This window comes from Hyperolius riggenbachi, chromosome 7 (assembly GCF_040937935.1).
Source record: "Hyperolius riggenbachi isolate aHypRig1 chromosome 7, aHypRig1.pri, whole genome shotgun sequence".
NCBI classification, from domain to species: Eukaryota; Metazoa; Chordata; class Amphibia; order Anura; family Hyperoliidae; genus Hyperolius; species Hyperolius riggenbachi.
The window spans coordinates 217,229,119-217,242,961 of record NC_090652.1 but is presented as its reverse complement, the minus strand read 5'-3'; the positions used below and the strand labels follow the sequence as shown (position 1 = coordinate 217,242,961).

Below are 13,843 nucleotides of genomic sequence, written 5' to 3'. Positions count from 1 at the left end.
TCATATTTACAATTGACAAACCACACTCCGTATTTTAAACTATGAAACAGAGCAGAGCTAATGACTCTGAACATCCCTGCAGTAAAAACTTTATCTGAAGCTGTCGCTTTATGTTTCTTTGATGTATAATGCTTCAGAAAACAGCTCAGAGAAGCTATTTTGCATAGATATATAACAAGTGAAGTTTCTTAACTCTTCCTATACTGGAAACAATATGAGACTCTTTCCTTTGCTACTAATGTTCTATTTCTCAGCTGTACTACACATACAATTACTTATCTCATAAGTTTACTTTCCCTTTAAAAAGGCCACATTACACAGTGACGCATAATGACATCTTTAATCTACCCCTAGTAACTGATGATATCACTTGTCCTGAGCGGCTCCATGTGCATACAAGGTGAATTTCCTAAATTACTTGCTGTTATTGAAAGATCACGAGAGGCTCATCAAATGCACAAATAAGCCTTGAACAATCTTTCAGTATTCCTGGAAAGTAATGGACTTATTTAACAAGAAGATTATTCAAATGTTCTAATGTCCTCACAGATAAAAAGAAAACACTGGGCGTATTGTTAATATGATTACAATAATAGCTGTGACTGCCATTCAGGCTAACTTAGAAATTAAGTTTAGCAGATCATTAAGTAATTAGGCACTTGACTGTATACAAATCAGTTCCAGGAATTAAATTGGACCTAAGAATGAAACTTTGCATATATCACTATCAGACAGCAGTCATAGTAATTACTCATTTTTTTGGTTATATCCTTTATTTTAAGGTAAAAAAGCTAAGACCTTAGGTTCATCTTGTGATCATGATATTATGCCAACTAGGTATAACCTACCAAGATGCACAGTCAGAAATTTACATTTGCCAAGGCTGTAGGAAACCTGATCCAATTTCTGCTTCTCTGTAGCTCTGCAACTCACTTTTTTTTGGTATTCATTGTACAAACTAAGCACTTAACACATATGGGCCCATATGTAATAGACTTTTTCTCCTGCGTTTTCTCCTAAGTTATATGTTCATACTGGTACCATTAAATGCCTTTTAAACCACAGACAAGCAAGAAAATACTTAATATAATAAAAAAAATATTTCCTATGGGAAAACGTAGGAGAAAAAGTTAATTGCATATGGGCCCTGGTGCCTTTGATTCAGGAAAGGAGAATAATACATTGATTAAATGATTGGGTACAGCTTAGGTACCTTCTCTGTGGTTGGCTACTGCCAAAAATGTCTCTCCCTCTATATGGAAGGCCTCCCAGTCACGAGCACTGTAGGTTTGTATTCTTTGGTATGGAAAGAACTTCATTTTCTTTGGGTTCCATTTGTAAATGACTGATAGCTCGTCTCCATTGTCATCTTTCTCAAAGTTAGCTAAGGCTAAGAATATCTGTAAAAGAAAAAAAAGCAAGATAAATAGGGCAGTGGCCTTGAGCTCTTATACAGAATGAATCCGGACTATCATTACTAATTTTTGCACACAGTATAAGACTACACTGATAAAACTCAGAAATCATAATATTGTGTTTTTGTCTTGTTTTTAATTTACAATCCTTGTCAGGCCCACAATAAGCCTGCTATTTTACTGCCTGGGCTCAGTCCTTCTAATTGAATTACCACCTGTTTAGAAACCCATTCGTTTTGTTTGCCATGTGCAGTGCACCAGGCAGCCATGTTTCATATGTCCTAGTTCTTTACACTATCCAGTGGACACTGAAGCACGCGGTTTCAGCGCAAGGCGGCCGGTCAACCATTTTATGAAATATGCAACCAGACATTACCTTAGTTAAAACCCACACTCAGTGACTCCCTCACCTTTTTTTGTTGGATGTGTAAGTTTGGAAAAGCTCTCCGGGCCTCAATTTTGTGTCAAGTGTGTTTTGCAAGACGGAGGTAGGTTCACCTTCCCACCTTGCAAGATACATACCCAATATAAAAAGCTTTGTAGGTTAGTTATGCCTCAGGGGGAGGAGTTTTGCACTTTGTGGCTTCTTCCTAAAGGCCATCCTACCTGCATGCATGATAATGGGGTCAATGGGGCAACCCTATATTTTTTAGCACTACAAATATTCAGATATTTATAAAAGATTTATTTGAGGTTGACATGGTGAATTATAAACATTTTATTTCTTGTAATCTCTGTTTCCCTGGTGCCTCCATGTCAGCATACTCTATGGGTTAGCTCAGCCCCTCTCACCCAATCAAGAGATTATAAAAGAAAGTCATGACCCCACCAATGTATTCTCTTTTTTGTCCTCAGGCACTATAGGACCTGTTTCTCTGTGCTTTTATCTTTTTCTACCTTTCTCTTTAATTTGCCTCTCATCTGTATTTGTCTCTTATTTCTAGTTAAATCCCATGGGGTATGCCGACATGGAGGCACCAGGAAAACAGGACAATTGATACTTACCTCCGTAATTTTCCCTTCCTGGTGCATCTTCATGTTGGCATACGACCCATCCTTTGTGTTTGACGTGTCTGAGTTCTAGTTACCAGAATATATTGGTGGGGTCATGATCTTTTATAACCTTTTGATTGGGTCCTATAGGGGTTAGAGAGGCGGATCTAACCCATAGAGTATGCAGACATGGAGATGCAACAGGAAAGGGAAATTACGGAGGTAAATATCAGTTCCAGTTTCCTGTTTTAGAAGCAGCATTGCCATCTCTTTTTGTAGAGAAAGCTGCAGCCAAGACCTGGGACATAAAAGAAGCAGCAATGGCCTGGGAGCAGTTAATGAATCCTCTTAATGTAATTGACTGTCATAGGCATACTCGCCATTTTTTTAAATTGATTTTTTTTTTTGCAGTCGTTAGTCCTGCTTACAGCTTTAATAAATCAGGCCCTTAGTAACACTTCTGGTTACCAGACTGATAACTAGAAACTGTTTTTACAGCTAAGTAAGATATTATTTCCGTTTCAAGTGCTGTTTTCACACATCACTGATAAAACAGTCACAACAACTTCACAGGAAAAGGTGGGAGCATGAAGCTCTGCTACAGGAGACCATTAATCATAGCACCATGTAACACCGCATCATGTTAAACAGTGTGATAGCATACCACAACAAAACCCATCCTTCTCACTCCATCACTCACGCCTATTCACCTGCATACTCACGTGTGTGTTAAAAGGCTTATTCTCACGAGCAAATACATTTTGCCAATGTTTTTCACAAATCGCCCAACTGCTGTTTGTACGGATGGAGAGTATATACTGAAATAGCAAAATGTACACAGTGAAAATTTCATTCACTTTATACACTTGTGTTATTTGGATTACGTAACTCTCAAAAGCAAACCTGAAGTGAAAATAAACTGATCCTAAAAAATGATTGTCATTATATTTCATAGTTTTTTTTTTTACTTTTTTATTAAAAGCTTAAAATCTAACTTTAAACTTGTTTGGACTCAGTTGAATGATAGCAGATTTGAGGTCCCTTGCACACTGGCCGCGGTGCGTCACACCGCAGTACTCTTCCCCACCGCAATGGACATGCAAGTCTATGAAGACTTGTACAGTTCACGCGATGTAACGTGGGGCGATGGGAATATCCAAATTGCTGCAATGCCGTGGCAAAGTCTGCATCGTGTTACCGCATGAACTCCGCTTACTGCATGAATCATGCAGTAATGCAAGTCAATAAGCGACGCAGGCAGTGTGCTCTACAGGAGCGTGGTGCGGTGGGCATGCACGGACTGATATGAATCCCAGTGACATACTTCCTGCCCAGCAGGGACCCAGCATATGACCCTGTCTCTGCACCCTACTGCAGTGTCATATGAAGCTCAATTTCTGTGGTGCAATACAGTGCTTGCAGCGCATCATACACATCCAGTGTAAAACAGGCCTAAATGTTTTTAGCTCCTACACAGACAGATCTTGAATGATTTTTTTTAATCTGTACCCTCCACTCAGATGTGTTTCTTAGCCACAGAGTGTTTTCAGTTCTAATTAATTATTAGTGAATGTTAGTTCACTAACCCTAACTCTAACCCTACAAAAAATAATAATAATAATTTTGAGTCCTGAATTATTAACCCTTACAGTGAGAAAAAAGAAAAACATGGAACACATGCTAGTTCTAACTAGAATTGGGACTGTACGTATCCAATTTTATCCCATCATGTCACATTACTACTGTTACCCATTAAAATGAGAGACTATAGGCTTGCTATAGATCAGCAGCTTACCACGGCATCAAGGAATGACCTGTGCGGCTCTGCCAACCTCTCTGAAATAAAGTATCTTTGTGAAGTTTGTTGGAAGCAGTATCTTCTAAATTATTTGTTTTAATAACAGAATACCTAGTAGTGACAGTAATACTAATGTTAACCCTATAAGAGTTAGTAATCATACTAGTAGTAATAATAATATAGGCAATAATAGTACCACCATCAGTAATAGTAGTAGTAACTGTAGCATAGAAAAAGTAGTCCTGATTTACAATGGAGAGGGTTTGCATTTCACGATCCCTCACATTAGTGCTGCCACAATCACTTGGGAAATAAATGATCAGCATATAGCCAAAAGTAAGAGCTATTACATTTTATGAGCAATAACCCTATGGTGCAAAGTTGGACATGACCAGCTATGTATAGCCCCCAGTTATGTCCTACAAAACACAAGTGCACCTTTTTTATGTCTACTTAAAGGAATACTATCGATTAATGCATTTTTTAAAATGCTGTATGTTAGGGCAGGGGTCCCCAACCCCCGGTCCATGGCCCACTGCCGGTCCGTGGGGCATTTGCAGCAAGGCCGGGGGTCTGGGAGTGTACACTGGGTGCTATACTGGGGCACTACCTACCCATACTGGGCACTATACTAGCTATACTGGGCAATATACTAGCTATACTGGGCACTAGGTAACAGTAAAAAAGGGCGCAGGAGGCTAGTGGACAAATCGGGCGCCGCCATTCACTCCTATAATAATTATCGTTTACTGGGCGCCGAACAGGAAAAAAGGGCGCCCGAGAATAATAATGTTTTCCAACGGCGCCCGAAGATTTTTCATGTTTTATAACTGCTTGTGATGATTTACGTTTCTTATTTCAATAAAACATTATTTTAAATGTTATCCCTTACTGTTTGTAAAACATTATTATTCACGAAACAAAGCGATCAGTACATAATGTAAATTGTAATATATTTTATCCCTTACTGTTTTTAAAACATTATTCTACACACAATACAGTGAGCACTAAGGAGGGTCTTAGGTTTAGGCACCAACAGGGGGGTCTTAGGTTTAGGCACCAACAGGGGTGTCTTAGGTTTAGGCACCAACAGGGGGGTCTTAGGTTTAGGCACCACCAGGGGGGTCTTAGGTTTAGGCACCAACAGGGGGGTCTTAGGTTTAGGCACCAACAGGGGGGTCTTAGGTTTAGGCACCAACAGGGGTCTTAGGTTTAGGCACCAACAGGGGGGTCTTAGGTTTAGGCACCAACAGGGGGTCTTAGGTTTAGGCACCAACAGGGGGGTCTTAGGTTTAGGCACCAACAGGGGGGTCTTAGGTTTAGGCACTAACAGGGGGGTCTAGGGGTTAGGGGTAGGTACAGGGAGGGTTACTTAGGCACCAACAGGGGGGGTCTTAGGTTTAGGCATCAACAGGGGGGTCTAGGAGTTAGGGGTAGGTACAGGGAGGGTTACTTAGTAATTTTTTTTTTTTAAACGTTATTATACGTTTCACTATTTAAACGGAAGATTAACGTTTTTACAATTGCCGATTTAATGCACATTATTTAATGATTTATAACTTTATAAAACATTAATTTTAAACGAAATACAGTACAATACATTTTTAAACATTATCCATGCTTATCGTTTAAAACCCAGCGCCCTTTTTTCCCAGCACCCCTTTTTAACGTACGCTGGGCACTATACTAGCTATCACTACACAGAGAATTAAATGTGTGCATTAAACACCAAGTGAACACCTGACATAACTGGCTAAGCAAATTTGGCCTAATTGGCTATTCATGAGGCAATGCTCATGCAAATATGCATTCGCTTTCACATGCCGACTTATGCAGGGTCAAAAACCAACTCCCCCTTGGAGTGCTGTGTGTGAGCCAGCCCTGAGCACTAAAGCTCAGTGCGACCCATGCTTCATTCCTTTCCTTTTCAAATGTGTTGCACCCAAGCTATGCTCAGTAGCAGAACGCAATGGACGTTAAGGTAAGTGCCTGTTTTTAAATATTGGGAGGTGGGTGCGGCCGGCTCTCCCTGGCGCTGGCCACGCTTGGGGGGGGTCGCCTGAGCCACCCAGCCTCGCCCTCCGGGGTGCTGCTGTGGTTCCCAGGCAGTGAGAGCGCCTGGTACCCCGCAGTCCCCCGGTTGTATGGGGGCATTGGGAAGCCTCCACGTGGCGCTCCTGGATAGTGCTATTGCAGCATGAACTAATTCCTGCAGGGCGACCGCTTTGCGGCATTGGTTTTTGACCCTGCATAAGTTGGAATGCGAAAGCGAATGCATATTTGCATGAGCATTGCCTCATGAATAGCCAGTTAGGCCAAATTTGCTTAGCCAGTTTTGTCAGGTGTTCACTTGGTGTTTAATGCACACATTCAATTCTCTGTGTAGTACTATACTGGGCGCTATACTGGGGCACTATACTAGCTATACTGGGGCACTATGCTAGCTATACTGGGGCACTGTACTACCCATACTGGGCACTATACTAGCTATAATGGGGCACTACCTACCCATACTGGGCACTATACTAGCTATACTGGGCACTATACTTGGGCACTACCTACCCATACTGGGCACTATACTAGCTATACTGGGCACTATACTAGCTATACTGGGGCACTACCTACCCATGCTAGGTAATATACTAGCTATACTGGGGCACTACCTACCCATACTGGGCACTATACTAGCTATACTGGGCGCTATACTAGCTAAACTGGGCACTATACTAGCTATACTGGGGCACTATACTACCCATACTGGGGCACTATACTAGCGATACTGGGGTAACTATACTAGCCATACTTGGGCAACTAAATTCCCTATACTGGGACAACTATGCTAGCTATGCCGCTGCACCACAGCCCTACCCCCCCCCCACCCCGTAACCCGCTGCGCACGACACTATCCACTATCACACACCCCTTCCCAAGAGAAAAATTTGGTCGGAGAGCTGTCTCTGGGCCGGAAAAGGTTGGGGACCCCTGTGTTAGGGCACACATTACCACCACAAGTACTAGAAGCAATTTCCTTCCTCACAGAGGTCTGCCTCTCTGCTTTAAAAACCTCGGTCAGTTTAAGATACAAAAGTGTCAGGCTCTTAAAGGGCTAGACCATGTCCCTGCAGAGGGGGCTTGCTATCAACTCCTCAGTGTATAGTTTAATAATCACCTTGCTGAAAGAATCTTATTCAGATGGTGGTAAGGGGTTAAAGATTCCAGCAATGTTACATAGTTACATAGTTATTTTGGTTGAAAAAAGACATACGTCCATCGAGTTCAACCAGTATAAAGTACAACACCAGCCTGCTCCCTCACATATCCCTGTTGATCCAGAGGAAGGCGAAAAAACCCTTACAAGGCATGGTCCAATTAGCCCCTAAAGGGAAAAATTCCTTCCCAACTCCAGATGGCAATCAGATAAAATCCCTGGATCAACATCATTAGGCATTACCTAGTAATTGTAGCCATGGATGTCTTTCAACGCAAGGAAAGCATCTAAGCCCCCTTTAAATGCAGGTATAGAGTTTGCCATAACGACTTCCTGTGGCAATGCATTCCACATCTTAATCACTCTTACTGTAAAGAACCCTTTCCTAAATAAATGGCTAAAACGTTTTTCCTCCATGCGCAGATCATGTCCTCTAGTCCTTTGAGAAGGCCTAGAGACAAAAAGCTCATCCGCCAAGCTATTATATTGCCCTCTGATGTATTTATACATGTTAATTAAATCCCCTCTAAGGCGTCTTTTCTCTAGACTAAATAAACCCAGTTTATCTAACCTTTCTTGATAAGTGAGACCTTCCATCCCACGTATCAATTTTGTTGCTCGTCTCTGCACCTGCTCTAAAACTGCAATATCTTTTTTGTAATGTGGTGCCCAGAACTGAATTCCATATTCCAGATGTGGCCTTACTAGAGAGTTAAACAGGGGCAATATTATGCTCGCATCTCGAGTTTTTATTTCCCGTTTAATGCATCCCAAAATTTTGTTAGCTTTAGCTGCAGCTGCTTGGCATTGAGTACGATTATTTAACTTGTTGTCAATGAGTACTCCTAAGTCCTTCTCCAAGTTTGATGTCCCCAACTGTATCCCATTTATTTTGTATGGTGCTAGTCCATTAGTACGTCCAAAATGCATGACTTTACATTTGTCAACGTTGAATTTCATCTGCCATGTATGTGCCCATATAGCCATCCTATCCAGATCCTGTTGCAATATGACACTATCTTCCTGAGAGTTGATGATTCTGCACAATTTTGTATCATCTGCAATGTGAGTTCCTTGTCCTCTCTTCTCTGATTGATAAAGATCCTCATAATGCCTTTGTAAATAGCATCTCTCCCTCTCAAAGGAGCCTATGAAGTAGATGCAGCCTGGAGTGTATGATCACGAGCAAGCCAGTCAGTCAGGAATACTGTAAATTATACACATCTCCTTGTTAGTTATATTTACAGGTTCGTTTAAAAACTGTCATTTGTTGCAGAGTGACTAACAAAGCACAATGCTTGTTCAGTCTGTAGTTAGAATTGTATATATTGTATAGTTAGAGCCGAGACACGGGCAGGGTTTAGTTTCGGATTATTTTTTTTCAAGTACCTTTTTATGCACCTGTGTATATAGCTGTAAATAGCACCAATAAAAACACCACTGTTTGAAGGAAAAGCCACTGGACTGGTTCTTATACCTGAAAAGGTTGCTCATCCCAGGTAGCTTAGCACCCGCAACATATTCCCCCTCTCAACATATATATAGTGGACATCTTCTGAGAAAAATCCATAATATGCCGATTTTTTTATATATTTAGTTACATTAAGATTGTAACCACTAATCCCAGTAAGAAGAGAACCTCCTGTATCCTTAGGACCAGTTAATTGGGTTAGTGTATATTAGTGTATGTAGTCCTAAAGTGGACATCTTGTGAGAAGAATCCATAATATGCCGATTGTTCCCTTGAATGACTAATTATACAGGAGATATATTCAATTTTACTGATAGTATAGACTTTTGCCTCTGGCCACACTCGATAACATTAATTCTATGATGGACAAAGTGCTTCTTGAACCTTGTACAGCAGACAAAACTCATTTTCTGCTGCTTATAACACATTGCTGCTGCTGCTTATAACACATTGGACTAAAAAAAGAAATGTGAGTCACATCTGATCTTTTAGTTCTAAGTTCTATATGGTTTATTATGTTGTCTATATGTTGTGTTTCTCTCCATGTTATTATTGCTGTTATTTGTAATGGATTGCGGAGACACCGCCGCGTGGTCTGACAGCGGGGCGGCTGGTTCCGCGTTCAGACCGGCGGTTTCTCCGCAGCAGCAGCATGCGTCTGGTTTGTCTGAGCCTAGTAGTGCACACAGATGGAGAGCTGCGCGCGCGCTAACAGACAGGCCCTTTATGCCAATAGGAGAGGGATCAGCTGATCAGGACGATCAGCTGATTCCAGCGCAGTAGGTGATTGGCTGAGGAGCGCTCTGCTATATATACATCTTGCCTGTCAGTTGCTGGTTGTCTGCCGTTATGTGTTAGCACTCAGACCATAGTCAGATCCCATAGTGTGTTAGAACTAGGTGGACCTGGGAATTCACACTAAGCCAGATTACTGTGTTATACTTTAGACCAGTTCCAGGGTGTTGAGACCACGGACCTCACACCCCAGCCTAGGGATACTGTGTCATTGCTGTGTTATTCTTTAGACCAGTTCCTGGGTGTTGAGACCACGGACCTCACACTCTAGACTAGGCCTCTGCTTGATATCTGTTATGACCTATTGCTCTCTTGACCCTTCTTCTGCTTTCTGATTCGGTACCTACGCATATCTGATTACCTGTTGCCAACCCTGCCTGTCCCTGGTTACCGAATCAGCCTTCTGTCTCTGTACCTTATCTGCTCGTGTGTTGCCGACCCGGCCTGGCCAACCCTTCTACCTGTGACACCCCCCCCGGTGGGGTGTCCAGTAGCTGCAGGGACTCCCTGTCCCTCAGATGGACCTCTCTGCAATCTAGTCAGGGACTCTATCTCATAGGAGCACTTTGACTGCAATAGAGTCTGACTCCCAGCAGTTCAGGGAGTCACTGGCTCTCTGGCTATCTCCAACCCTGACCAGGAGATACTCGTTATTAGAGTTGGGCCGAACCTCCGATTTTAGGTTCGCGAACCTGGTTCGCGAACTTCCGCGGAAGGTTCGGTTCGCGTTAAAGTTCGCGAACCGCAATAGACTTCAATGGGGATGCGAACTTTGAAAAAAAAAATAATTATGCTGGCTACAAAAGTGATGGAAAAGATGTTTCAAGGGGTCTAACACCTGGAGGGGGGCATGGCGGAGTGGGATACATGCCAAAAGTCCCGGAGAAAAATCTGGATTTGACGCAAAGCAGCGTTTTAAGGGCAGAAATCACATTGAATGCTAAATGACAGGCCTAAAGTGCTTTCAAACATCTTGCATGTGTATACATCAATCAGGTAGTGTAATTAAGGTACTGCTTCACACTGACACACCAAACTCACCGTGTAACGCACCGCAAACAGCTGTTTGTGTAGTGACGGCCGTGCTGGACTGGTGCGCACCATGGCGAGAGTGCAGGTTTTGGTGGCTTTACAGCCCATATGGTCGCCTGGCTGATGTAGCTGAATGACAGAACTGAACACAACAGGTATGCAGTGGCGGGTCCACTGAACAGAACAGGTATGCAGTGGCGGGTTCACTGAACAGGTATACAGTGGCGGGTCCACTGAACAGAACAGGTATGCAGTGGCGGGTTCACTAAACAGAACAGGTATACAGTGGCGGGTTCACAGAACAGGTATGCAGTGGCAGGTTCACTGAACACAACAGGTATGCAGTGGCGGGTTCACTGAACAGGTATACAGTGGCGGGTCCACTGAACAGAACAGGTATGCAGTGGCGGGTTCACTGAACAGGTATACAGTGGCGGGTCCACTGAACAGAACAGGTATGCAGTGGCGGGTTCACTAAACAGAACAGGTATACAGTGGCGGGTTCACTAAACAGAACAGGTATACAGTGGCGGGTTCACAGAACAGGTATGCAGTGGCAGGTTCACTGAACACAACAGGTATGCAGTGGTGGGTTCACAGAACAGGTATGCAGTGGTGGGTTCACAGCACAGGTATGCAGTGGTGGGTTCAATGAACAGGTATACAGTGGCGGGTCCACTGAACAGAACAGGTATGCAGTGGCAGGTTCACTGAACAGGTATGCAGTGGTGGGTTCACAGAACAGGTATGCAGTGGTGGGTTCACAGCACAGGTATGCAGTGGTGGGTTCAATGAACAGGTATACAGTGGCGGGTCCACTGAACAGAACAGGTATGCAGTGGCAGGTTCACTGAACAGGTATGCAGTGGTGGGTTCACAGCACAGGTATGCAGTGGTGGGTTCACTGAACAGGTATGCAGTGGTGGGTTCACAGCACAGGTATGCAGTGGTGGGTTCACAGCACAGGTATGCAGTGGTGGGTTCACAGCACAGGTATGCAGTGGTGGGTTCACAGAACAGGTATGCAGCCAGACAGGAACAAGTTAAGCCAAACTAATCTTTCCCTGAGAGACAGTCTGCAGCAGCTCGCCCTACTCTCACTAACGCAGGCAGCACACGAGTGACCGTAATGGCCGCCGCTGCCTGCCTTATATAAGGGGGGGTGGGGCTCCAGGGGCTAGTGTAGCCTAATTGGCTACACTGGGCCTGCTGACTGTGATGTAGAGGGTCAAAGTTGACCCTCCATGTGCATTATGGGGCGAACCGAACTTCCGCAAAGGTTCGCCTGCGGGACGGGAACGCGAACCACTGAAGTTCGCATGGAACCGTTCGCAGGCGAACCGTTCGGCCCAACTCTACTCGTTATACGGTCTAGGGTCACCTGCTCCTCAGGTGGTCCAGGCTCATATACTGTTGCACCAAACACTTACACGTTATCAGGTGTCCAGAGGTTAGTTATACTTGTATTATTGGTGATTCTGCAAATCATCAATAATCAGGTATATATCTGTATTCTTGGTGATACTGCAGATCACCAATAATCAGATTCTCTCTGTGTGCTGACACCGATCGTTACATTATTGTTTTGTTTTTTGTGTCTGTTTTTTATGTTTTTGTTTTCGGGTTTGTTTTTTTTTTTGTTTTTTTTTGGGGGGGAGGGACATTTTTTGAGCACCAGCAAAATTGAAATTGTACACGTTACTGTGAAGAAGACATTTGCTTCCACATTACTAAAAATATTCTTTAAAACAGCTGACTGCATTCTGCATATTAGTAAGCAAAGCTTGCTCTCTTTCCATAATATTGCCAGCCATTGTGCCATCACTCCTGCCACTATATGGTGTGGCTTGAAGATGGCGTTTGTCACTCATTAATAGACAAATCTTCAGAGCTGCCTTCATGACTGGACTGGTCGCTTCATGAAAATGATTCAGACCACTGAGGTAAAGCATTACGTATACTGTTATTGATTCAGCCGCCAGCCTTGTAGCAGAGATTTGTGACTGGATAAACCTCGTCACTGTTGAGCTACAATATGTTGCTAATGTCGTGGCTATTAGCAGCTGCATAGCGTCACGTTAATAGCACCTCCTTTTTTTGCGCTCGTACATATCTCACATTTGACGTAACTTACTAGGGTTATTTGTGGCATTTTTTAATTAACCAATGAGACCCCCTTCACAAACCCTCCCTCACATGCTAATGGAACCAAGCATTAATAAACTGGAATAATCCATCCAATCTGTTTTAAGAATTGAAAGAAGTTTTGCTTTTTCTCTTAACCAAATTCTCATTTCCCTAATCTGCGCTGAAAGTGTTGAGTTGAGACGCACCCTAGTTGCTATGGGAACAATTTCCTTTTAGAAACTATTTCAAAAAAAGGAATTGTAGTAACAATGGAGTATATTCACTGAAATGAGGCAAAATTGCTGTGCGAAAATTACATAATGCTTGTTCTGCAAATAGCGGGACTCGCATTACACTAGTAATGTTTGCGTTATCTGGGTTATGCAAGTTGCAGCATTTGCGTGATGCATACTACGTAACTGCCGTTAGGACCAGTAAGATTGCTGTTAGGTACCTGCATGCAGTGATTTTACCTCAGTTTACTCATTGTACTGCAATATAACTACAAACAATAATAAATATAAAATATAGCTATTACGAGAATATGAAGAACCTAACGTAACTTAAATTAGTTTTCAGACGTTAGCAACACATTACTAGGCTACATACTGAACAAACATGAAGATGTTATTTTTGACAAAATAAGTTATCACATATACAGTAGGATACAATTATCACCTCACCAACTGCATATCTCAGACCCGAAGCAGCTGAAAGTGAATATTGATTTCTTTCTATAATTGCTGAACGGTGTAAGGATCATTTTAACAAATCCTTGGAGCATTGAGAAAATCAATAGAAAAAAAAATACAAACCAGTCATGACTATCATTAATACTCTGTAAGTTTTAAGGTGGCCATACATCTGTAGATTTGGCGGCTGATCAAGCATGAAAATCGGTGCTGCCAAAAGCATGCCTGATCGACGATGCAACCAGTTTCAGGCCAAAATTGGTTGCATGTGTCGATCGGACATGCTGGAAAATCTCAGGCCAACATGCTTAA

The 13,843-nt window shown here is 42.7% G+C and overlaps 1 protein-coding gene across 1 annotated transcript in view; it reads right to left on the bottom strand.

The window, feature by feature from the left end:
- The window catches only part of TSPEAR (thrombospondin type laminin G domain and EAR repeats), a 225,684-nt gene that overhangs the window by 71,118 nt on the left and 140,723 nt on the right, over nucleotides 1-13,843 (bottom strand). The window contains exon 8 of the mRNA XM_068245224.1: nucleotides 1,214-1,400. Within this exon, the coding sequence (XP_068101325.1) occupies nucleotides 1,214-1,400 (187 nt within the window). The remainder of the gene's footprint in view (nucleotides 1-1,213; nucleotides 1,401-13,843) is intronic.